At 42.7% G+C, this 27,118-nt stretch overlaps 2 protein-coding genes across 5 annotated transcripts in view; one reads left to right on the top strand and one right to left on the bottom strand.

Moving 5' to 3' along the window:
- Positions 1–3,039: 3,039 nt before the first annotated feature.
- ramp1 (receptor activity modifying protein 1) overlaps positions 3,040–27,118 on the top strand; it is a 78,782-nt gene continuing 54,703 nt past the window's right edge. For both annotated transcript variants that reach the window (XM_064976811.1, XM_064976812.1), the window contains exon 1: positions 3,040–3,591. In XM_064976811.1, the coding sequence (XP_064832883.1) occupies positions 3,534–3,591 (58 nt within the window). In that variant the 5' untranslated portion in view covers positions 3,040–3,533. The remainder of the gene's footprint in view (positions 3,592–27,118) is intronic.
- Positions 22,643–27,118, bottom strand: part of LOC135547635 (NEDD8-conjugating enzyme UBE2F-like) — a 167,472-nt gene continuing 162,996 nt past the window's right edge. For all 3 annotated transcript variants that reach the window (XM_064976807.1, XM_064976809.1, XM_064976810.1), the window contains one exon: positions 22,643–22,938. In XM_064976807.1, coding sequence (XP_064832879.1) covers positions 22,870–22,938 — 69 coding nt within the window. In that variant the 3' untranslated portion in view covers positions 22,643–22,869. The remainder of the gene's footprint in view (positions 22,939–27,118) is intronic.

Here is a 27,118-nt window from a genome sequence, read left to right as displayed (position 1 = left end):
CCAGATACTAAGTACTGCAATGCATCTCCTCATGGACTGCACCAGATTTGCCAGTTCTTGCTGTGAGATGTTACCCCACTCTTCCACCAAGGCACCTGCAAGTTTCCAGACATTTCTGGGGGGAATGGCCCTAGCCCTCACCCTCTGATCCAACAGGTTCCAGACGTGCTCAATGGGATTGAGATCCGGGCTCTTCGCTGGCCATGGCAGAACACTGACATTCCTGTCTTGCAGGAAATCAGTATGGCTGGTGGCTTTGTCATGCTGGAGGGTCATCTCAGGATGAGCCTGCAGGAAAGGTACCACATGAGGGAGGAGGATGTCTTCTCTGTAACGCACAGCATTGAGATTGCCAGCAATGACAACAAGCTCAGTCCGATGATGCTGTGACCCCCAGACCATGACGGACCCTCCACCTCCAAATCGATCCCGCTCCAGAGTACAGGCCTCGGTGTAAGGCTCATTCCTTTGATGATAAACGTGAATCCAACCATCACCCCAGGTGAGACAAAACCGCAACTCATCAGAGAAGAGCACTTTTTGCCAGTCCTGTCTGGTCCAGCGACGGTGGGTTTGTGCCCTTTGTTGTTTCCGGTGATGTATGGTGAGGACCTGCCTTACGACAGGCCTACCAGCCTCGCTCAGCCTATTGCGGACAGTCTGAGCACTGATGGAGGGATTGTGCGTTCCTGGTGTAACTCGGGCAGTTGTTGTTGCCATGCTGTACCTGTCCCGCAGGTGTGATGTTCGGATGTACCGATCCTGTGCAGATGTTGTTACACGTGGTCTGCCACTGTGAGGATGATCAGCTGTCCGTCCTGTCTCCCTGTAGCCCTGTCTTAGGCATCTCAGTCAGGACATTGCAATTTTTTGCCCTGACCAAAAATCCTCATGCAGTCCTCATGCCTCGCAGCATGCCTAAGGTACATTCACACAGATGAGCAGGGACCCTGGGCATCTTTCTTTTGGTGTTTTTCAAAGTCAGTAGAAAGGCCTCTTTAGTGTCCTAAGTTTTCAATGAGGACCTGGTATCGGTTTGTTGGGACTGCGGGAGCTGTAATTCTGCCTTTTCTAACGCTCGATGGCAACATTAGGTGAGGTTTGACTGTGACATTAATTGCCTACCATCTGTAAGCTGTTAGTGTCTTAACGACCGTTCCACAGGTGCATGTTCATTCATTGTTTATGGTTCATTAACAAACATGGGAAACAGTGTTTAAACCCTTTACAATGAAGATCTGTGAAGTTATTTTGGATTTTGACTAATTATCTTTGAAAGACAAGGTCCTGAAAAGGGGACGTTTCTTTTTTTGCTGAATTTATCAACTAATTTGCCTGGCAAGAACATTCTTTGTCATATTATTGAATTGCATCAGAGATTGTAGAGATGGTGATTGACCAAAATGAGTGGTCTTTTTTTTTTAAAGCTCTGAGAGGAAACTCTTCTCAGTTTTAAACATACCACATTTTCTCTCTCTGCTGTTTGAAATTGTGCTTCACCGTGTAAGTGCACTTGTGCTGTAGCTCTCCTTCCTTAATTTATTCCTCTTTTTGTAAGACCTTGTTATTCGCACTGTATTTAAGTGTATTGTAGATGTGTAAAAAAAAAAAAAAAAAAACTGCTCTCGATAGTCACCATACCGATTTTGTATCTTGTATGTACATTGACCGTCATTACTTTTTAAAGGATATGTAGGCTAGTATGCCAGTAGTAATTTTGTACAATGTAGTAAATTCTGTAAGTAAAAAAAAATATATATATATATATATATATTATTAAAAAAAAAACGTGTGAATTCTTCCATTTAAGATCTCTGGTCTTTGAGAAAATGTTTATCTTCCTGTACATGCAGTATTATCATAAATTATATGTCCGTTGGCATCGATTCATTGATTTCCTATAGAGCCTTTCCAGATGCTCCAAGACTCACCTCTTCCACCACCAATGTGTAGCACCCACTTGGGGGGGGGGGGTCAGCAACCATTTCTGCCAGAATGCTCACCACACATCAACTATCGGGTGGAGAGATTAATAATCTATGCCAATGAGGATCTGGAGCGGTTTGTTGGGACTGCGGGAGCTGTAATTCTGCGTTTATATATTCTAACGCTAGATGGCAACATTAGGCGAGGTTGGACTGCACTACTTAATCGTCAAGCTTGCGCAACCTGTCTGGTTTAACCCCTTAAATCCAATACCATAGGTCAAACGTATTATCTTTAAAAAATATATATATATGTTGAAGCCTATGAACTTTGACATCACATCGTGTAGTAGGCTAGGATGGAAGTCATTTTTATTATGTCAACAATGACACCAGGATGATACTGATCACTTTTCCCAGAATGAAGTGTTCATTTTGAATGTGTAACAGGCACGTTAGTCACAATTTGTTTTATGTACAGTACTGAATGTAATGTAGTCCCTGCAGCAAAGTCGGCCTCTGCCTATTGCTGCGTTCAAAACAACTGGGAACTCGAACAATGTGAGGTCAAATCATGACGTCAGTGATCTTCAGATCGGAAAGTCGGAGCTCTAGAAAGAGGCCCGAGTTCGCGAGATCAAATCGATTGTTTTCCCCAGACGTGTTTTGAACACACTGAAGTAGGAAGTCGAGATTTCCCAGTTGCTTTGAACGTGGCATTACCCCCAGAATAGTTTACCGACATCGGGGATAATCGACTAGATACAGCTGCGTACCGATTTCAGGGGGCCGGAACATATTTTAAAATAATTGATAGACTGCAAATTGACCCCAAGAAGCCCAAACATATACATTTGCCTAAAACCTAATAATTTTAAACCTTGCTGACATTTGTATACTTGGGAATACTTTGGAACAGATTTCCAAAATTAAAATTAATTTGAGTTAATTTGCTGGTGTTTTATGTCCCCCCAAAAATAAAATATATTTGTTTTGCTCAGAACGTGGGGCGTAAAATCAAATCACCCTCGTTGTGTTTAGGAACCCTGGTTTACATTCTGGTTATGGTCCCTTAGCTCTCTCACGCACTCTCTGTTGGTGTCAGTCAAGAGAACGCACGCTCGAGACACAGCAGTTCACTGGTGGCTCTACTCTGGCTCAGTATGTTTAGCTTGCGCATGGTTGGTTGGAGTTGCCAAGTATGTCCTCGTAGTGTCGGCAAGGTTTTTGGACTCTAATGGAACTTACCATTTTTTGAATTGTCAAGACTCGATGTTGGTTGCATATGTATTTAAATGATAGCGAATCTATTTCGTAAAGAAAGCTGGCGGGATAGGTTACTGCGAAAGCAAAACTCCCGACGACCCGAACCAAGTGTACCTCTTCCGAGTTTTTGCGCAAGGTGATAGTGACGGTGACGACAGTTGAGCTGCCTTTATAGTTGGCTGAGAGGAACGAGTCCAATGCTTATGGATTACAACTCTGTGATTCTGTGACAGGGTCGTCTCAGAGGATACATTAGGGAGGAGAATTGTGACGCTTTTATCGTTGTTTCATCTTAACGCTTCTCCAACTTCTTGCATTGGACAGTCGTTTTTAAAGAAGACCATGGCATCGGATACCACACCAGTGTTTTCGAAACAGGTGCTCCTGTGGCTGGTTGTAGGTAAGTTTTGGAGAGACGCGCAGCGCACCGCTATCCTTGATACCGCTCGAGGCTTTCTTTAATTCCATTTCTACAAATGATGCCTGGGCATGATGGTTTATCATTCATTAATGAATGATGACTGTAACATAATTCGATAGAAACTGGAAAGATGATAAAGTATTGACATATTAAAATAATGACCATCCCTTTCACCATGTCAAAGCATTGATTCATTAAAATATTATGATATAATAATATTTATATTACAAGAGGTTCATATATTCAATCATTTTAGAAAACATTAAAAATAATATTCACCGTAACTCATAAACGTGCTTCTCTGAGCCGGAGGGTTTACTTGTGTGTGTATATATGGAAAGTCGTCATCATGAATCCCAATTATTACATGTCCTAAGGGCATTTTCAAATCATTTCGTGAAAGGAGGACGCTCCAGACATGGAAGGTCTAAGTGCCTTTTAAAAATGTCATGTCAATATGACATTTAGACTTTCCAGCAAGTTGGAGGTGCTCAAAACGGACCAATCATGCAAAGCTCCCTCCTGCTGAGAAATGTATTTTCCACGTGTCTTAACCAGCCTGCTGTGCTAACGTCTGATGAGGGGGGTTGCTGTCTGTGCACACGCTTCACTTTGCTCCCCAGTTTTCCGCTCCCCATCAGCACGATCCACGTGGAGCCTCTCTATATGTCCTGTACACACACCGACTCACAGGACCAAGACATGGCTCTACATAACTATTTAACTATTCCTGTCTAAGAATAGGCTAGCGTTCACTTTGCCTATTAAAAAGCTAGGTTTTTGGCGCTGTCTAGCCTACTGTTAAAACAGATGGAATATTTTGACCTACCTAACTGAGGTGATAATCATTTTCAAATGATAGTTCACATCATTCAATATTATATGATTAATATGATTTGTTTCCCGGATAAACCCGGCAATTGTGGATGCTTCGCATAGTACTGTAATGGTCTGTGGTGTTTAACTGTGAGAGTCTGAGTCATAACTGCAGAAGGCCACTGTGTTTTAGGACCCATAGGATACAGCAGCTCTGACTTTTAAATGAGAGAACTCTTATTCATTTTTTTATCTCAAAACTGAGTATAGAAATAGGAGCTTGTCATGCTAAAACATTCCTCCATTTTGTTTTGTTCATAACAGTATCTCAATCAATACACAACGCTTTGTGCAAAATGCTGTCCACACTACTGTACACTAAGAGCCCTGGCTAAAAATCACAAGAAAATAATATTTAAAACAAGCTCAAAGAGCATTTACATAGCTTGTCTCAGTCTCTCTATTTCCCTGTTGTCTAATTAAGCTTCTTTTTTTACATGGCTTAAATGAGGGTGGAATTTCACTCTCTTACAAAATACAATACATTTAGCAGTATGTTTTATAGTTGTGTTATCCCTGCTGGTTGATCCAGTGAGGCATGCTTAGCTGCAGTGTTCTGATCCAGTGAGGCATGCTTAGCAGCAGTGTTCTGATCCAGTGAGGCATGCTTAGCTGCAGTGTTCTGATCCAGTGAGGCATGCTTAGCTGCAGTGTTCTGATCCAGTGAGGCATGCTTAGCTGCAGTGTTCTGATCCAGTGAGGCATGCTTAGCTGCAGTGTTCTGATCCAGTGAGGCATGCTTAGCTGCAGTGTTCTGATCCAGTGAGGCATGCTTAGCTGCAGTGTTCTGATCCAGTGAGGCATGCTTAGCTGCAGTGTTCTGATCCAGTGAGGCATGCTTAGCTGCAGTGTTCTGATCCAGTGAGGCATGCTTAGCTGCAGTGTTCTGATCCAGTGAGGCATGCTTAGCTGCAGTGTTCTGATCCAGTGAGGCATGCTTAGCTGCAGTGTTCTGATCCAGTGAGGCATGCTTAGCTGCAGTGTTCTGATCCAGTGAGGCATGCTTAGCTGCATTGTTCTGATCCAATGAGGCATGCTTAGCAGCAGTGTTCTGATCCAGTGAGGCATGCTTAGCTGCAGTGTTCTGATCCAGTGAGGCATGCTTAGCTGCAGTGTTCTGATCCAGTGAGGCATGCTTAGCAGCAGTGTTGTTCTAATTAAACATGTACAATTAACAGAGGGCTCCTGAATAATGAGTGACTGTAGGGGTGCCAGATTATAGGGAACATTCTTGGGTGCTGCCAACACTTCCTCCCCATGAAGCACCAGCATGCTTTTCCTATATGATGTTATTCTCTGGCAAGGACTAAAATCTACAAACTGAACTAAGTTTGTCTTGTTTGCAATGCTGTGTTTCCTGTTTTGTCAATTCTGTTTCTTTGGAACTCTGACCTCCTGTGAACCCTGTTTTTCATCATTACATAATGTCACTCAGAGGGAGTTTATCGAGCATTCAATCAGAGGTGCTGACAACAAGGCTGAAGTATTGACTTGTGGTGGGAAAAGGAGAGGAGGTGAAGTGAGGCCCAGAGGAGTTGGCTAAGTAGTTTAGGAGACAGAGTGGATGTGTACCGCTGGTAAGGAATTAAATGGAGGGGGTGAGGGAGGAGCGGACGAGGAAGACCTATTGGAGTTGGTCTACTGCTGGTAGGGGGAAAACAATGACCCCATGGGATGACGGAAGCAGGGAGAGAAGTGTCAAGTTTGTCCCCCTCCCCCCTTTTTCAGAGCTGCTTTGTGTGGCAATCAACACGGATCCTCTGAGATTCATTACCCTCACAGGTGACTCACCACTACTCTTTCTGGCCCTCTCCAACACACATAGGGTTACACCCTCTTTCTGGCCCTCTCCAACACACATAGGCTTACACCCTCTTTCTGGCCCTCTCCAACACACATACTGCAGACATACAGTTAAAGTTGGTCAGTCATGCTTTTAATTTGTTTTGGATACATACTCTGCCCCTCTCCAACAGGACATTAAACGTCACCATTCCTAGGAGAAAGAATCAAATAAATCTCCCTGTTTGGTGAAGAGACTTCCTCCTACCTAAAGAGATTAATAAGAAATTGTGGAGGCGGGGCCGAGGTAGGCAGGAAGAAAAAGTGGAGATTGTAGTCATAAAACAACCAAAACACCAGTTGTCAGCTCTGCTGTGTTCTCAGGTCCAGTTGGACTGGTGGGACAGGACCACTCACTTGTGATTGGACTGATTGGAGCCATCTGTCGTGAACTACATTATGCCTGGAGAGATCAGGGTGGAAACCTTGCCTTTTTTCATGTAGTTTTGCTCAAGTGTAACATGATAAATATCTGGATTTCTCTTTAAAAACGACAGTATCTACAACTTTCTATGGTCAGTCTCCCATATTCAGTGAGCGGACTTCTGCCAAATGTAGCATGGCAATAGGCCAATATTTTTTGCTTTAACTCTGTTCATGGCGCCCCACAAAACCTAGCAGCATTATTTATTTCACTCAGTGGGCAGGAGAGCTGATTTTACAGGCCATTGGTTTTCATGCCTGTCTTATAAAGCACATTTAACCTTGTATAGCAAAGGCACCACATCCCTGCTGGCTGCAGACAGAGACGACCAATGGCTTCTCATTAGTGACCCAAAATCCAGGGAGTGAAGATATGAAAATACACTCCTCTCTTCCATTATGCATATATCTCTATGTATCTAGAGCTATATATGGAGATAGAGATATATCTATATATCTCTATCTCTCTCTATATATCTCTATGTATCTTTATCACTATATATCTATCTAGCTCTCTCTCTCTATCTCATATATATATATACAGTGGGGCAAAAAAGTATTTAGTCAGCCACCAATTGTGCAAGTTCTCCCACTTAAAAAGACGAGAGGCCTGTACTTTTCATCATAGGTACACTTCAACTATGACAGACAAAATGAGAAAAAAATCCAGAAAATCACATTGTAGGATTTTTTTTTATTAATTAATTTGCAAATTATGGTGGAAAATAAGTATTTGGTCACCTTCAAGCACTACATTTAGCCAGTGGAGATAGGGTGTAGGGTGCCATTTGTGATGCATTTCTCTCCACACTTTGTTTTATTGTCACATACACCTGACAGGTGCAGTGACATTTGTTGTTTTACTGGGTCATCCATAGTAGTATGGCAACCTTGGGTAAATTAGGGGTAAGTGCTACAAGGCACATCGGCAGATTTTGTTTTTTACCTTGTCAGGCATTCGAACCAGCAACCTTTCGTTTACTGTCCCAATGCTCTAACCGCTAGACTACCTATCGCCCTTTAACCACTAGTCACGGCAGTCTGAGCGAGAGAGTGAGGACGATTGCTCTCAAGGGGCCAGTCATTCAGTGAGCAGCCAGCCACGTATCTAGGGCCGTGACGGTAATTACAAGTATTTGTGGAGCTGTTTCCCATTGAAGCCTCCTGCGTGTGTCTGTAGCAGCACCGCTTCACGACCTCAGCTGGACAACTCATTGTGTACCAACGACTCTCTGATCCAACTGAGCTGCGTGCTGCATGTTAAGGAAGTGCAAACTGCTCACAGAAGTATGATTTAGAGGGACACACGCACTGGTTGACTTTCCATTCGGCAGAAGAGGCAATTGCCTCAGGCCTCATGTCATCAAGCGGCATCATGAGCCATAAAACCAAAAAAAATACAAATAAACCAATAAAAGATTCTATGCTTGAGGCCTCCTCCTGCTCCTCCTCATGCTCCTCATCATGCTCCTCCTCCCTCCTCCTGCTCCGCTCGAGGCATCATAAAATAATAATACAAAATCCCCCTCAAAATCCGTCTGTTTGAGCTCGTGGCTGTGTCTCAATCCTTTGCATCTGTTGATGTTCGGCCTTCTACATCTGCGGTGGAAGGTGGCTGAGCTACAGCGATGTTTGTCAGACCGTTTGTCAATCATTTTGCTACACTCACATTAACATCTGCTAACCATGTGTATGTGACAAATTTAAAAAATTTGATTTGACCAGGAGAAAATCCCGAAAATCGGTCTTCTCACGAAAACATCTGTAGCATCAGGGACGTTTCGGGCTCTATACCCTTCTATAGGAAGTTGTAACTCTCATGAACACAATGGTGTGCTCCCTTTGGCTTGACAACCCCACAAGTGTCACAAGACACATCTTTTGTCTTGCCTATTCACCTTCTGAATAGCATACATACACTCCAAGGCGTAAACATCTTTCTTTAACCCGTCTCCTCCCCTTCATCCACACTGATTTGAAGTGGATTTAATAAGTGACATCAATAAGGGATCATAGCTTTCACCTGGATTCACCTGGTCCATATATGTCATGGAAAGAGCAGGTGTTCTTAATGTTTTGTATACTCGGTGTATCTCTGATATCGGACAGACACTTAATTCCTTTTGAGTCATTACATTTTGTTTCTGTTTTTCCATGCATGCATCTGTTATTACATGGATTTATGTGGGCTAATAGCACTAAGGCCGAATGTTTAATCAAATCATTTTTGTATATATTTTTTCATACCTACAGACGTCCTAAAATTTGAACTCAAATAGCTAAATGATCCTTGGATGACCATCGTAATACAATTCTATATGTTAGCTCTGTTGAAAACCAGCCCCGGGGCATTAGACTCTAGGGGGTATTTAAAACATAATCCACAGCATAATTATTTACAAGACCATGCTTGGAGAGATATTCAGTGTCTGATTTATTGTTACGCATCTACCAATCACTGCCCTTCTTTATGAGGCTTTCGAAAATCTCCTTGGTCTTTGTAGTTGAATCTGTGCTTGAAATTCAATACTTGATTGAGGGACCTTATAGATGTTCTATGTATAGGGGACAGAGGAAGGGTAGTCATAAAATATACACTGCTCAAAAAAATAAAGGGAACACTTAAACCACACAATGTAACTCCAAGTCAATCACACTTCTGTGAAATCAAACTGTCCACTTAGGAAGCAACACTGATTGACAATACATTTCACATGCTGTTGTGCAAATGGAATAGACAACAGGTGGAAATTATAGGCATTTAGCAAGACACCCCAATAAAGGAGTGGTTCTGCAGGTGGTGACCAGGCCACTTCTCGGTTCCTATGCTTCATGGCTGATGTTTTGGTCACTTTTGAATGCTGGTGGTGCTTTCACTCTAGTGGTAGCATGAGACGGAGTCTACAACCCACACAAATGGCTCAGGTAGTGCAGCTCATCCAGGATTGCACATCAATGCGAGCTATGGCAAGAACGTTTGCTGTGTCTGTCAGCGGAGTGTCCAGAGCATGGAGGCGCTACCAGGAGATAGGCCAGTACATCAGGAGACGTGGAGGAGGCCGTAGGAGGGCAACAACCCAGCAGCAAGGAGGAGCACTGCCAGAGCTCCGCAAAATGACCTCCAGCAGGCCACAAATGTGCATGTGTCTGCTCAAACGGTTAGAAACACCATGCAGGACGTTTGGCATTTGCCAGAGAACACCAAGATTGGCAAATTCGCCACTGGCACCCTGTGCTCTTCACAGATGAAAGCAGGTTCACACTGAGCACGTGACAGACGTGACGGAGTCTGGAGACGCCGTGGAGAACGTTCTGCTGCATGACCGGTTTGGCGGTGGGTCAGTCATGGTGTGGGGTGGCATTTCTTTGGGGGACCGCACAGCCCTCCATGTGCTCGCCAGAGGTAGCCTGACTGCCATTAGGTACCGAGATGAGATCCTCAGACCCCTTGTGAGACCATATGCTGGTGCGGAGTGTGTCAGCAGTTCCTGCAAGAGGAAGGCATTGATGCTATGGACTGGCCCGCCCGTTCCCCAGACCTGAATCCAATTGAGCACATCTGGGACATCATGTCTCGCTCCATCCACCAACGCCACGTTGCACCACAGACTGTCCAGGAGTTGGCGGATGCTTTAGTCCAGGTCTGGGAGGATATCCCTCAGGAGACCATCCACCACCTCATCAGGAGCATGCCTAGGCGTTTTAGGGAGGTCATACAGGCACATGGAGGCCACACACACTACTGAGCCTTATTTTGACTTGTTTTAAGGGCATTACATCAAAGTTGGTTCAGCCTGTAGTGTGGTTTTCCACTTTAATTTTGAGTGTGACTCCAAATCCAGACCTCCATGGGTTGATAATTTTGATAATTTTTGCGTGATTTTGTTGTCCAGCACATTCAACTATGTAAAGAAAAAAGTATTTAATAAGAATATTTCATTCATTCAGATCTAGGATCTAGGATGTGTTATTTTAGTGTTCCCTTTTTATTTTTTTGAGCAGTGTATTATTTCACACACAGAGAGTTGATGTAACTTATGTGACTTGTTAAGCCAAATTTTACTACTGATCTTACTACTGAACTACTGTTTAGGCTTGCATGAAAAAAGGGTCTGAATACTTATGCAATTACTTTTTTAAGTTAGCTAATTTTTATTAACCATGAAAACATGTTCACATTTTTTGTACCACTTTTTGACTAGATTGTTGACAAAAAATTACAATTAGATACGTTTAAATTTGAATCCCACTGAGTACTTTTGCTAGGCATGTGGTTCTCTTTTTTTGTCAGACTGCATCAGATACATGAGCTACATGTAGGAAGACAAAGGGGCACTGTTCCAATCACATTTTATTTGTCACATACACATATTTTGCAGATGTTGTCATGGGTGTAGCGAAATGCTTATTCGCTTATCTGCTCGGATGCTTTCTCCGGTGAGATCATTTCAACCACTTGCGAATTGATGGAAAGTTGACAGGTGCACAGTGTTTGGATGTTGTAATTATTTTGGATGAATGTGCATAGGTAATCTAGTTTTTGAAGTGATTTGTTTGACAATCAAATCAAAACACATGTGTTGAATACAACAGTGAAATGCTTACTTACAATCCCTTAACCAACACTACAGTTTTAAGAAAATGCCCCCAAAAAGTAAGAGATAAGAAAAACGAATAATTAAAGAGCAGAAGTAAATAACAATAGTTGGGCTATGTACAGGGGGTACCAGTAGAGTCCATGTGTGGGGGCACCGGTGTCGGGGTAATTATGTACATGTAGGTTGAGTTATTAAAGTGGCTATGCATAGATAATAACAGAGTAGCCCGGGGGTGGGGGCAATGCAATGGCTTGGGGGTAGAAGCTGTTTAGAAACCTCTTGGACCTAGACTTGGCGCTCCAGTACCACTTGCCGTGCGTTAGCAGAGAGAACAGTCTATGACTACGGTGGCTGGAGACTTTTGCAATGTTTAGAGCCTTCCTCTGACACGGCCTGGTATAGAGGTCCTGGATGGCAGGAAGCTTGGCCCTGGTGATGTACTGGGCCATACACATTACCCTCTGAAGTGCCTTGCAGTCGGAGGCTGAGCATTTGCCGTACCAGGCAGTGATGCAACCAGTCAGGATGCTCTCGATGGTGCAGCTGTAGAACCTTTTGAGGACCCATGCCAAATTTTTTCAGTCTCCTGAGGGGGAATAGGTTTTGTTGTGACCTCTTCACAGCCGTCTTGGTGTGTTTGGACCATGTTAGTTTGTTGGTGATGTGGACGCCAAAGAACTTGAAGCTTTCAAACTGCTCCACTACAGCCCCGTTGATGAGATGGGGGACGTGCTCGGTCCTCCTTTTCCTGTAGTCCACAATCATCTCCCTTGTCTTGATCACGTTGAGGGAAAGGTTGTTGTCCTTGCACCACACGGTCAGGTCTCTGACCTTCTCCCTATAGGCTGTCTTGTCATTGTTGGTGATCATGCCTACCACTGATGTGTCATCAGAAAACGTAATGATGGTGTCGGAGTCATTCCTGGCTGTGCAGTTATGCGTGAACAGGGAGTACAGGTGGGGACTGAGCACGCACCCTGAGGGGCCCCCGTGTTGAGGATCAGTGCGGCGGATATGTTGTTACCTACCCATATCACCTGGGGGGTGGCCTGTCAGGAAGTCCAGGATCCAGTTGCAGAGGGAGGTGTTTAGTCCCAGGGTCCTTAGCTTAGTGATGAGCTATGAGGGCACTATGGTGTTGAACGCTGAGCTGTAGTCAAAAAATAGAATTCTTCTTCTTGCCCAGGTGGGAACGGGTAGTGTGGAGTGCAATAGAGAGTGCATCATCTGTGGATCTGTTGTGGTGCGGTATGCAAATTGGAGTGGGTCTATGGTTTCTGGGATAATGGTGTTGATGTGAGCCATGACCAGCCTTTCGATGCATTTCTTTGCTACAGATGTGAGTGCTATTGGTCGGTGGTCATTTAGGCAGGTTACCTTAGTGTTCTTGGGCTCAGGGACTATGGTAGTCTGCTTGAAGCATGTTGGTATTACAGACTCGGACAGGGAGAGGTTGAAATGTCAGTGAAGACACTTGCCAGTTGGTCAGTGGATGCTCGGAGTACACGTCCTGGTAATCCGTCTGGCCTAGCACCCTTGTGAATGTTGACTTGTTTAAAGGTCTTACTCACATCGACTGTGGAGAGCGTGATCACACAGTCGTCCAGAACAGGTGATGCTCTCATGCATGTTTCAGTGTTACTTTCCTCGAAGCGACCATTAAAATTTATTTAGCTCATCTGGTAAGCTTGTGTCACTGGGCAGCTCTTGGCTGTGCTTCCCTTTTGTAGTCTGTAATAGTTTGCAAGCCCTGCCACATCTGACGAGTGTCAGAGCCGGTGTAGTACCATTCAGTCTTAGTCCTGTATTGACGCTTTGCCTGTCTGATGGGTTCGTCGGAGGGCATAGCAGGATTTCTTATAAGCTTCCAGGTTAGAGTACCTTGAAAGCAGCAGCTCTAACCTTTAACGCGAATGTGACCTGCAATCCATGGCTTCTGGTTGGGGTATGTACGTACAGTCACTGCGGGATGACGTTCTCGATGCACTTATTGATAAAGCCAGTGACTGATGTGGTGTACTCCTCAATGTCATGGGAAGAATCCCGGAACATGTTCCAGTCTGTGATAGCAAAGCAGTCCTGTAGTTTAAGCATCTGCTTCATCTGACCACTTTTTTATAGTCTTAGTCAATGGTGCTTCCTGCTTTAATTTTTTGCGTGTAATCAGGAATCAGGAGGATAGCGTTATGGTCAGATTTGCCAAATGGAGAGCGAGGGAGAGCTTTGTACGCGTCCTTTGTTTGTGGAGTAAAGATGGTCTAGAATGTATTGCTCTCTGGTTGCACATTTAACATGCTGATAGAAATGAGGTAAAACTAATTTAAGATTCCCTGCATTAAATTCCCTGGCCACTAGGAGCGCTGCCTCTGGATGAGTGTTTTCCTGTTTGCTTATGGCGGAATGCAGCTCACTGAGTGCGTTTTTAGTGCCAGCCTCGGTCTGTGGTGGTATGTAGACAGCTACAAAATACAGATACTCTGTAGGTAGATAGTGTGGACTACTACTTATCATGAGCTACTCTACCTTAGGCGAGCAAAACCTTGAGCCTTCCTTAGATATTGTGCACCAGCTGTTGTTTACATATATGCATAGGCCCCTGCCCCATGTCTTACCAGAGGCTTCTGTTCTGTCCTGCCGATAGTGTAAAACCCCCAGCCATATGTTCTTAATGTCGTCGTTCAGCCACGACTCGGTGAAACATAAGATATCACAGTTTTTAATGTCCCGTTGGTAGGATATACGTGCTTTCAGTTCGCCCCATTTACTTTCCAGTGATTGAACGTTAGCTAGCAGAACGGAAGGCAAGGGCAGATTAGCCACTTATCAATCAGATGAAAACATTTGGTTGTGTTCTTGGCACAATAAAATGTTAGTTAAATTACATGCCTTTTTACTTGATCACATTGTTTGTCATTCTCACACACACACACACACACACACACACACACACACACACACACACACAGTTCAGTAACACTTTACTTGACACCTTGCGTTATGACATGGTCATGAAATGTTATAACAGCTGACAATGCACACATTTAGACCTGTTGTGACATATGTTACGTTATTTTATGGATGATTGACACCTACATAAGTGTCAAAATCCACAAAACCTACCATATGAGGGAAACCATGCCATTACAACAGCCTACTTCTCAACAGTATTATTATGATATATGTTTTCTAAAATGGACCATATTAAATGATCATTGTAATTGCGCACACCTATGATGTCAGACAGACCTACCCCAATACTCTGTTGCTGATGACTGGGATTTCAGCAGGACAAGACGCACTCTTTTTGACTGATATAATGGAGTGTACTTGACAGGTCTATCTGGCTTACAGAATTCTGAAGTTTATGCTTCTTGACAGTGTCATAAAGGGGATTTTCTTAGTTCAATTAAAGCTGCACAGTAGAGTCATAATGCTTCTTGACAGTGTCATAAAGGGGATTTTCTTAGTTCAATTAAAGCTGCACAGTATAGTCATAATGCTTCTTGACAGTGTCATAAAGGGTGTTTTCTTAGTCCAAGCAAAGTGGTCATAATAAATGCTCCCTCTAATTGTTTTCGTCACTGAGCAAATTTCAGGTCTGCTGAGCACAAACTTGAACGTTGTGAAAAATTCTGTGCATCTTCCAGCATGCGTTTACTGTGAACCATGGCAGGCTGTACCCACTTTAATTTACAGTTTCAGACAGTGGTCAAGTAGGCTGCTGTGGATGATGATAATGTAGACCTACCAGAGTGGCCTACCATCAAAAACAATGGAGAAGATGCATCCCATAACATGGAAATAGCTGCGCTATCATTCAGCCTACAGTAGCAGCCAATGTGTGGTGTTCAATGTAGGCCTACATTCCTTGAGACTTTTGAAAAAAACATGCAGGGCTTGACATTAACCTGTTTATCCACTGAAAATGTTGCTTGATTCAAGAAACAACTTTACAAAATTTCCATACCATTATTACCTCCGCTATTGCTGACTACATCTTATCTAAAACTTGGTTAATAACTAACTAACTAGTAAAGGATATGAACACGTGCACACATGGCTACATGCAACTCTCACTTTGATCTCAACTGCTCATGCTGTAAACACAGTCCAGTTCAAAGTGAATGGAACAGATCCATTATGGCAATGGTCTATTTGCATATAGGCCTACTGCAGCTCTGATTGGTTATGTTATGGTGTCACCGGTCTGTGTAGAGTACAGGCCTGAGTCGTGTCTGTCAATGTAATAGAATCCTACTCTGATGCGTTCTGCCTACAACAAAATCTCTTGCATAGTTAGTTTTACATACTAAGTCTTGCACAGTTTATGTTTTGGTATGTTGCATTGAAGGTGACTAATATTGCATTTATTCAATCACAATTCCCACATTAAAGGGAAAACTTGATAGTGTTAACCCTCCTGCTGTTTTCCGGTCGAATTGGACCGATTTTACAAGTTTTGTCTCTGAAAAAATTAAGCTAATTTTTTCTAATTGTCATAAGGTTCTATGACTTTGTCCACGCAGGGCATCTGAACACACAAAATACATTTGGATGATTTTCATAAAATGTTGGGTGTTTTATTTAACTTTTGTACACCTGTGGTGTTCCCGGTCAATAATGACCGGGTCATTATAAAACTTTATACACTAACCCATTATATTTATAAAGTTTTAGTTCAGGCACATGCTATTCATCAGATGGACATGCTTCCGCACCCAGACCCCCACATGCATTTATGTTTGAGCACACACACACACACACACACACCTCACTCCCCTTCTTGGCTTCCATGGCAACCCCTACAGGAACCTTTCCCCAATAGAATCTTTCTCCCACGGGAACCACACCTGTTGGCATTCTCACAAACAATCGTAACATGGTTTCAATATTACAGTTGAAGTCGGAAGTTTACATACACCTTAGCCAAATAATTTAATCTCAGTTTTTCACAATTCCTGACATTTTCATTCTAGTAAAAATTCCCTGTGTTTAGGTCAGTTAGGATCACCACTTTGTTTTAAGAATGTGAAATGTCAGAATAATAGTAGTCATTTATTTCAGCTTTTATTTCTTTCATCACATTCCCAGTGGGTCAGAAGATTACATACACTCAATTATTATTTGGTATCATTGCCTTTTTAAAATGTTTAACTTGGTTCAAACATTTCAGGTAGCCTTCCACAAGCTTCCCACAATAAGTTGGGTGAATTTTGGCCCATTCCTCCTGACAGAGCTGGTGGAACTGAGTCAGGTTTGTAGGCCTCCTTGCTCGCACACGCTTCTTCAGTTCTGCAAACATATTTTCTATAGGATTGAGGTCAGGGCTTTGTGATGGCCACTCCAATACCTTGACTTTGTTGTCCTTAAGCCATTTTGCCACAACTTTGGAAGTATGCTTGTGGGTTATTGTCTATTTGGAAGACCCATTTGGGACCAAGCTTTAACTTCTTGATTTATGTCTTGATGTTGCTTCAATATATCCACATCATTTTCCATCCTCATGATGAGATCTATTTTGTGAAGTGCACCAGTCCCTCCTGCAGCAAAGCACCCCACAACATGATGCTGCCACCCCGTGCTTCACGGTTGGGATGGTGTCTTCAGCTTGCAAACCTCCCCCCTTTTTCCTCCAAACATAACAATGGTCATTATGGCCGAACAGTTCTATTTTTGTTTCATCAATCCAGAAGACATTTCTCCAAAAAGTACGATCTTTGTCCCCATGTACAGTTGCAAACCGTAGTCTGGCTTTTTTATGGTGGTTTTGGAGCAGTGGCTTCTTCCTTGCTGAGCGGCCTTTCAGGTTATGTCGATATAGGACCTCCATCTTCACAAGGTCCTTTGCTGCTGTTCTGGGATTGATTTGCACTTTTCCCACCAAAGTATGTTCATCTCTAGGAGACCGAACGTGTCTCCTTCCTAAGCGGTATGACTGCTGCGTGGTCCCATGGTGTTCATACTTGCGTACTATTGTTTGTATAGATGAACGTGGTACCTTCAGGCGTTTAGAAATTGCTCCTAAGGATGAACCAGACTTGTGGAGGTCTCCATTTTTCTTCTGAGGTCTTGGCTGATTTCTTTTGATTTTCCCATGATGTCACGCAAAGAGGCACTGTGTTTGAAAGGTAGGCCTTGAAATACATCCACAGGTACACCTCCAATTGACTCAAATGATGTCAATCAGCCTATCAGAAGCTTCTAAAGCCATGACATAATTTTCTACACTTTTCCAAGCTGTTTAAAGGCACAGTCAACTTAGTGAATGTAAACTTCTGACCCACTGGAATTGTGATACAGTGAATTATAAGTTAAATAATCTGTCGGTAAACAATTGTTGGAAAAATTACTTGTCATGGCAAAGTTTTTACTCAAAAATGAGTCGTTTTGAGCTTGTAATGTTCACAAGAACTTAAGTTGATAAAAAGATCTAACACAACATTAGGCGATAATATATGTATCATTATGGATTTATAATCAGCTATAATGGGGTGGTCATTTTTGCCCGGGAACACAGAATTAATTTAACATGAAAGGAACACAACAGGAGGGTTAATAACTAAGGGGGAGAACTCCAGAAAGTTGAGTGAAGTTCAATCTCGTGCTTCTCTGCGCTGGCCGATATTTCTTCTGCAGACACGCATGTGCGCAGCTTAGAGGGAACATTGGTCATAATGCTTCTTGACAGAGTCATAATAGTGTATTTTCTACAAGTCATTTTAAATATGATGAAAAAGACATGACTGTAAATAATTCATTACAACAACAGCAAAGGACTTAAGAAACAAACTTTCAAACGAAAGGGAACTTCTTGACAGGGAGAAAAAACATTTGAATAAATGTGGGTTTTGACACTTATGTTGGTGTCATAACCAGCCATAAAATAATGCAGTATACGACGTGTAAATATATGGGTCATGGCAGTGTTATATTATGACAGGTTATGACATGGCAGTGTTATATTATGACAGGTCATGAGTGTTATGTTATGACAGGTCATGAGTGTTATGTTATGACAGGTCATGAGTGTTATGTTATGACAGGTCATGAGTGTTATGTTATGACAGGTTATGACAGGTCATGAGAGTTATGTTATGACAGGTTATGACAGGTTATGACTGTTATATTATGACAGGTTATGACAGTGTTATATTATGACAGGTTATGACAGTGTTATATATTATGACAGGTTATGACAGTGTTATATATTATGACAGGTTATGACAGTGTTATATATTATGACAGGTCATGACAGTGTTATATTATGACAGGTTATGACAGGTCATGCCAGTGTTATATATTATGACAGGTCATGACAGTGTTATATATTATGACAGGTCATGACAGTGTTATATTATGATATATTATGACAGGTCATGACAGTGTTATATGTTATGACAGGTCATGACAGTGTTATATGTTATGACAGTGTTATATGTTATGACAGGTCATGACAGTGTTATATGTTATGACAGGTCATGACAGTGTTATATGTTATGACAGGTCATGACAGTGTTATATGTTATGACAGGTCGTGACAGTGTTATATGTTATGACAGGTCATGACAGTGTTATATGTCATGACAGTGTTATGTTATGATATGTCATGACAGTGTTATGTTATGATATGTCATGACAGTGTTATGTTATGACAGTGTTACGTCATGACAGTGTTATATGTCATGACAGTGTTACGTTATGACAGGTCGTGACAGTGTTACGTTATGACAGGTCGTGACAGTGTTATACGTTATGACAGGTCGTGACAGTGTTATACGTTATGGCAGGTCGTGACAGTGTTATACGTTATGGCAGGTCGTGACAGTGTTATATGTTATGACAGGTCGTGACAGTGTTATACGTTATGGCAGGTCGTGACAGTGTTATGACAGGTCGTGACAGTGTTATGTTATGACAGGTTATGACAGGTCATGACAGTGTTATATATTATGACAGGTTAGGTGTCAAGTGAAGTTTTACCCATATTTTTGTCAATGTGTGGCTTTGTTTTGCTTTTACCAGATTGCTCAGGTCTGTTTTTGACCTATATTATCATAATTTATGTAATGTTGAGTCCCTTGGCACATGAAGGTCATGATCATGACTGTCTTTGTAATATTCTCACAGAGTTAACATTTAAGTGAACAGCAGTGTATGCTGGTAAAATACCACAGTGCATGAGAGGGCCATATGCACATAGAGTACATTTGTTACTGCCATAGGTTGTGTTTATAGCTGTGACCTGCATTTACAGGCTCATTGGACCTCCTGAAAGATGCAGGATGGGGCTGTGACTCCTTCAGCTGCATTAAGGGACAGGTGTAAGCTTAGCCGCTGGTGAATATTTGATGCTTCACTACGCAGTGTCAATAGGTGGTGGTAGTGAGGGAGACGTAGGCTGAGTCTTAAATAGAACCCTTTTCTCTACATAGTGCTCTACCTTTTACCCCTATGGGCCCTTGTCAAAAGTTGTGCACTATAGGAAATAGGGTGCCATTGAGGATACAGACAAGCTTAGTTCAGTGGGCTGGCTCCTGGCTGGCATCTCCCTGCATTAGCTAATTATTCATTATGCAGATCTGGTCTCACCCAGCCAGTCTCCAGACCAGCGCTGCTGCAGCACACTGTTAATTTATTGAGGACAGAAAACAAGGAGAGGCAGGATTCATCTACTCCTCCCTCTCTCTGTCTCTCTCTCTGTCTCTCTGTGTCTCTGTCTCTCTCTGTGTCTCTGTCTCTCTCTCTCTCTCTCTCTCTTTCTGCCTCTTTCTCTCTCTGTTTGTCACAGAGTTGAACTTTCTCTCTGTCTCTGTCTCTCTCCCTCTCTCTGTTTGTCACAGAGTTTAACTTTCTCTCTCTTGATCAGCGAACTGTGTGCGTACGTGCTTAGAGCTGAATGTGCCCAACCATGGGACCCAATCCATTACTCATCGTCATTGTGCTACAAAAGCTACTTCTCCCGGGTGGGTCCAAGGTGAAGCCTGGTCTGTGTCCCAAATGGCACCATATTCGCTACATAGTGCACTACTTTGACCAGAGCCCCACACTGTAGGGAATAGGGTACCATTTAGTAGGCACCCTCTGACTACTGCTGCTCCCCTTATCACACTCTCTGGTGCAAGGGTGTCATGCACCCCAAAAATCTGAGGGGGGCTCAAAGTACGTGTTGTTGTGGACGGTTAGTCTGGAGCGGGGCTTAGGTCTGAAAAAGTTGCATTTTTCAAACACATGAAACAGCTTTTTCCTGCATTCTAAAGCCATAATCATTAGACCTAATTGTATGTAAAAAAAAAAGTATATTTTTCTACATAGCATATCTTAGCATACAGTGTTTTCAGAAAAACATTCACACCCCTTGACTTTTTCCACATTTTGTTGTGTTACAACCTGAATTTAAAATGGAATTATGATTTGGAAATGTTTACAAATTAATTAAAAATAAAAAGCTGAAATGTCTTGAGTCAATAATTCTTCAACACCTTTGTTAAGGCAAGCTTAAATAAGTAAACACTTGCTTAATTTACAAGTCACATAGTAAGGTGCATGGACTCACTCTGTGTGCAGAGTAAGGCCCGTCAGTCAGGCAGTGAATTTCAAACACAGATTCAACCATAAAGACCAGGGAGGTTGTCCAATACCTCACAACGAAGGGCACCTATTGGTAGATGGGTAAACGTTATTAATTGCACTTTGGATGGTGTATCAATACACCCAGTCACTACAAAGATACATGCATCCTTCCTAACTCAGTTGCCGGAGAGGAAGGAAACCGCTCAGGGATTTCACCATGAAGCCAATAGTGACTTTAAAACAGAGTTACCCAGTCTCTGTGATAAGAAAATATTGATGGATCAACAACATTGAAGTTTCTCTACAATACTAACCTAAATGACAGACTGAAAAGAAGGGAGCCTGTACAGAATAAACATATTTCAAAGCATGCATCCAAAAAGGGACTAAAGAAAAAACTGCCAAATAAATGGCAAAGAAATGCATTTTATGTCGTGAATACAAAGCATTATGTTGGTACAAGTCCAATACAACACATCCCTGAGTTCCACTCCATATTTTCAAGCATGACTGTGACTGCATCATGTTACGGGTTTGCTTTTCATTGGCAAGGCAGTTTTTTTTAGGATAAAAATAAACGTAATAGAGCTAAAATCCTAGAGGAAATCTTGGTTCAGTCTGCTTTACAACCGACACTGGGAGACAAATTCATCAATAACCTAAAACACAAGGCCAAATATGTACTGGAGTTGCTTACCAAGACAACATTGAATGTTCCTGAGTGGCCTAGTTACAGTTTCGACTTAAAATCGACTTGAAAATCTATAGCAAGACTTGAACATGGCTGTCTAGCAATGGTCAACAACCAACTTGACAGAGATAGAATAATTTTAAAAAGAATGTGCAAATATTGTACAATCCAGATGTACAAAGGTGCCAAAGCTCTTAGACTTACCCAGAAAGACTCACAGCTTTAGTCTCTGCCAAAGGTGTTTCTAACATGTGTTGACTCAAAGGTGTGAATACTTATGTAAATGAGACATTTCTGTATTTCATTTCCAATACATTTGCTAAAAAAAATATAAAACATGTTTTCACTTTTTCATTATGGGTGTTTTGTGTAGATGGATAAATATGGTGCATTTAGAAAGTATTCAGACCCCTTCCACTTTTCCACATTTTGTTACATTTTGAATCCTTATGGATTCAATAGTTTTTTTTTTCTTCCCATTAATCTACCCACAATACCCCATAATGACAGTGAAAACAGATTTTTTGCAAATGTATTAAATATAAAAATTTAAATATCTTATTTACTTAAGTATTCAGACCCTTTGCTGTGAGACTTGAAAATCTGTTCATGTGCATCTTGTTTCCATTGGTCATCCTTGAGATGTTTCTACAACATGACTGTGGTAAATTCAATTGATTGGACATGATTTGGAAAGGCACACACCTGTCTACATAAGGTCCCACAATTGGCAGTGGATGTCAGAGCAAAAACCAAGCCATGTAGGTCATAGGAATTGTCCATAGAGCTACGAGACAGGATTGTGTCGAGGCACAGATCTGGGGAAGGGTAGCAAAAAATGTCTGCAGCATTGACGGTCCCCAAGAACACAGTGGCCTCCATCATTCTTAAATGGAGGAAGTTTGGAACCACCAAGACTCTTCCTAGCCCAGCCAAACTGAGCAATGATACAGTGAGGGGGGAAAGTATTTGATCCCCTGCTGATTTTGTACATTTGCCCACTGATAAAGAAATGATCAGTCTATAATTTTAATGATAGGTTTATTTGAACAGTGAGAGACAGAATAACAACAACAAAAATCCAGAAAAACGCATGTCAAAAATGTTATAGAAATTGATTTGCATTTTAATGAGGGAATTAAGTATTTTATACATTGATGTGTGATGTTTAACTGTATTTTTGTATAGGCCTACATATACAGTGGGGCAAAAAAGTATTTAGTCAGCCACCAATTGTGCAAGTTCTACCACTTAGCCTTAGTCTCTTGGGACGTTCATTGGGACCTCTCTCTTCATCTGCAAACCAACTTTCACAGCTTTCCACAGCTGAGGACAGAAAACATTTGAAAAAAAAACAGGATTCATTATGCTCAAATTAGACAGCACTGAATATTATCTTACTATAATCTCCTCAACATTTTCCCCTCTAGGGACTGGAGACTCTTTTCATAGGGCAGGTAATTTTGTGGGAGGACACTATCTAGTAGCCTACACGCTCTAATTACTGACAGCGGGAGCCGCAATTTCACCCTCTTCCATGGATGTTATCTACAAATGCATTTGGATTTTAATTCACAATGATTACATCAAGATAGCTAGCTAATAGAAAGTTAGTTAGCTGATGACATTTAATTAACTTAGCTAAACAGTGTGTAAAGTTAGCTCAGTTGAGTTAGCCTACAGTAGAGCTGGGCAATGGGGCCTAAAAATAATATCTATTTTTTTTTTCAAATTTATGGCCAATTCACAATATATAGTACCAGTCAAAAGTTTGGACACACCTACTCATTCCAGGGTTGTTATTTTTTTAACTATTTTCTACATTGTAGAATAATAGTGACGACATCAAAACTATGAAATAACACATGTGGAATCATGTAGTAACCAAAGAAGTGTTAAACAAATCAAAATATATTTGAGATTCTTCAAAGTACCCACCCTTTGCCTTGACAGCTTTGTGCACTTTTGTTAACGTCTACTCTATTGCAGTAAAATAATGTTTTTGATGTTTTGTTTTTGTGTCCATATGACCGATTCTGTCAGAGAGGAAGAAACAAGTTGAAACCGCTCGTCAGAGAGGAAGAGGTGATCTGTGGTAGGGGCTTGGTGTATGTGTAAGTTTTACACAGCCGACAGTCATTGCACAGTAGCGGAGGAACCAAAAAAACAACATGAGAACAAGCAGCCTATACAGGCATGTGGAATATCGCACCAAAACATACATTCTAATTAATCTAATTAATTAAGTATATTGCCTAGCCTACAAAATGGCCTCCTGTAGCTAGCTTATAATACATCGGGTTTTTTTAATGTAAAAAAATACTATTTACTTACTTGAATAGGTTCTCCTACTGTCTCCATTTTTTGGTGTCCTTACATAAACAAAATAAAGGCAATCATCACAATATTTTTGGTGGTAGCAAAGTGCAGCCAGCAGCCATGTGGACAAGGACAAGTGTTTGTCACCAGAACGGTTTATAATGTGTAGAATGTGTTTGAATTTACCAGCGTAATCCACTTTCAAATTCAATAACTATGAAAGACTGTCAGCCACACTTTAATAACTTGAAAACTAGCACCTGATACTAGCATATGCTACAACAACAACCTGCACGGAACACAGTGATGCACATAACACTCAGCAGCCCATCTACGGGCGTGTGGGGCAAGGTCCTTGAGATCTAACATCCAATCCAAATCTTGCTGCTGGGAGCCAGCGGACCATTCAAACCGTTTTTCCAAAACAAAATTATCCAGACCTCCCCCGTAGGCGCGACAACGACATGATTTTTGAGTTATGACTAAGGGAATAGAAATTAGCTGAAAATGAAAGCCTAATTTTTCTCAGGACTCCAAAGCTTATGAATATATGAATGTTGTTGGAGTTTCTGTTGACAGCTCGTATCATATCAAGAGGTCTCCACAGAGGAAAACAGACCGACAGGGCTCCTGACAGCTAGGGGCCGGGGGCAGGAACAGGCTCACTCCGCTCTGCGCTAGGGGCCGGGGGCAGGAACAGGCTCCCTCCGCTCTGCGCTAGGGGCCGGGGGCAGGAACAGGGGCTCTGCGGGGCGGGGGGAACAGGCTCGCTCTGCGCTAGGGGCCGGGGCAGGAACAGGCTCGCCCTCCGCTCTGCGCTAGGGGCCGGGGGCAGGAACAGGCTGCGCTAGGGGCCTCCACTCTCCGCGCTAGGGGCCAGGAACAGGGGCAGGAACAGGCTCACTCCACTCTGCGCTAGGGGCCGGGGGCAGGAACAGGCTCACTCCACTCTGCGCTAGGGGCCGGGGGCAGGAACAGGCTCGCTCTGCGCTAGGGGCCGGGGGCAGGAACAGGCTCACTCTCCGCTCTGCGCTAGGGGGCGCTAGGGGGCCGGGGGCAGGAACAGGCTCGCTGCGCTGCGCTAGGGGCCGGGGGCAGGAACAGGCTCACTCTGCGCTAGGGGCCAGGGGGGCAGGAACAGGCTCCTCTGCGCTCCGCTCTGCGCTAGGGGCCGGGGGCAGGAACAGGCTCCCTCCACTCTGCGCTAGGGGCCGGGGGCAGGAACAGGCTCGCTCTGCGCTAGGGGCCGGGGGCAGGAACAGGCTCCCTCCGCTCTGCGCTAGGGGCCGGGGGCAGGAACAGGCTCGCTCTGCGCTAGGGGCCGGGGGCAGGAACAGGCTAACTCCGCTCTGCGCTAATCATGATATCACCACCCCCTTTCCTCACCTCTCCCAAAACAACTCTGATACATTGTGAAATTGTATTCATCCACCTCTATCCCACTCTGTTTCTCCTCTCTCTCTGTTGTGTCTGTGCCGTGAGGTGTCTCTCCTTCAGTGGTGGGGACTACCTTTGCTTTCCAGCCAGCCTGTCTGCCTGCCAGCCAGCCAGCTAGCCAGCCAGCAAGCAAAAAAAAAACTCTGACAGCTATTTTCTTTTTACTATGAATCTTAATCTATTTTGTACACCAGAAAGTGAGTGGCTTTGGGCTATTATTGTTCAGTCAAACATCTACCACTGCTGTGCTGGAACCATTAAATTGGGCTGCTGCTGTATGAGTAATGAGTTTAATCACCTCTATACAGATGAAGTCAAATGCTGCAGGAGTCCCACCAGTATTGGCTTTCTGCTCACCTCTCTGAGATAGACACAGAGGCTTTGTAGAGGCTGTGTTTGGGTTGCATGTGTAGGTATTTGTGTGTCCATCGTCCATCCCCCAACAAATTATTGGCAACAAATAGAGAGAGAGAGCAGGGCAGGCTGTCTGTGTTTCACCGCTGGCTGGCAGCTGCAGGACCTAATGGGGATGTGGAAAGTGTAATGGGTGTGAGTGATCTATCACCAGCAACACACAGAGGTGACAGATCAGTGCCACAACAATTACCATAACACACAGGGTATACAAAGCCTTCAGAAAGCATTCATACCCCTTGACTTATTCCACATTTTGTTGTTACAGCCTGAATTTAAAATGGATTCAATAGATTTTTTTTATTTCACCAATCTACACACACTAGCCCATAATGACAAAGTGAAAACATGTTTTTAGAAATCTTTACAAATTGATTGAAAATGAAATACAGAAATATCTAATTTACATAAGTATTCACACCCCTGAATCAATACATGTCAGAATCCCCTTTGACAGTGATTACAGCTGTGAGTCTTTTTGGGTAAGTCTCTAAGAGTGATTACAGCTGTGAGTCTTTTTGGGTACATCTCTAAGAGTGATTACAGCTGTGAGTCTTTTTGGGTAAGTCTCTAAGAGTGATTACAGCTGTGAGTTTTTTGGGTACATCTCTAAAGTGATTACAGCTGTGAGTCTTTTTGGGTACAGTCTCTAGAGTGATTACAGCTGTGAGTCTTTTTGGGTAAGTCTCTAAGAGTGATTACAGCTGTGAGTCTTTTTGGGTAAGTCTCTAAGAGTGATTACAGCTGTGAGTCTTTTTGGGTAAGTCTCTAAGAGTGATTACAGCTGTGAGTCTTTTTGGGTAAGTCTCTAAGAGTGATTACAGCTGTGAGTCTTTTTGGGTACATCTCTAAGTGATTACAGCTGTGAGTCTTTTTGGGTAACATCTCTAAGAGTGATTACAGCTGTGAGTCTTTTTGGGTAAGTCTCTAAGAGTGATTACAGCTGTGAGTCTTTTTGGGTACATCTCTAAGAGTGATTACAGCTGTGAGTCTTTTTGGGTACATCTCTAAGAGTGATTACAGCTGTGAGTCTTTTTGGGTAAGTCTCTAAGAGTGATTACAGCTGTGAGTCTTTTTGGGTACATCTCTAAGAGTGATTACAGCTGTGAGTCTTTTTGGGTAAGTCTCTAAGAGTGATTACAGCTGTGAGTCTTTTGGGTAAGTCTCTAAGAGTGATTACAGCTGTGAGTCTTTTTGGGTACATCTCTAAGAGTGATTACAGCTGTGAGTCTTTTGGGTACATCTCTAAGAGTGATTACAGCTGTGAGTCTTTTTGGGTACATCTCTAAGAGTGATTACAGCTGTGAGTCTTTTGGGTACATCTCTAAGAGTGATT

Source organism: Oncorhynchus masou, chromosome 10, assembly GCF_036934945.1.
Source record: "Oncorhynchus masou masou isolate Uvic2021 chromosome 10, UVic_Omas_1.1, whole genome shotgun sequence".
Classification (NCBI taxonomy): domain Eukaryota; kingdom Metazoa; phylum Chordata; class Actinopteri; order Salmoniformes; family Salmonidae; genus Oncorhynchus; species Oncorhynchus masou.
Note: the sequence above shows the minus strand (reverse complement) of the source record. Positions and strands in the feature narration are given on the sequence as shown.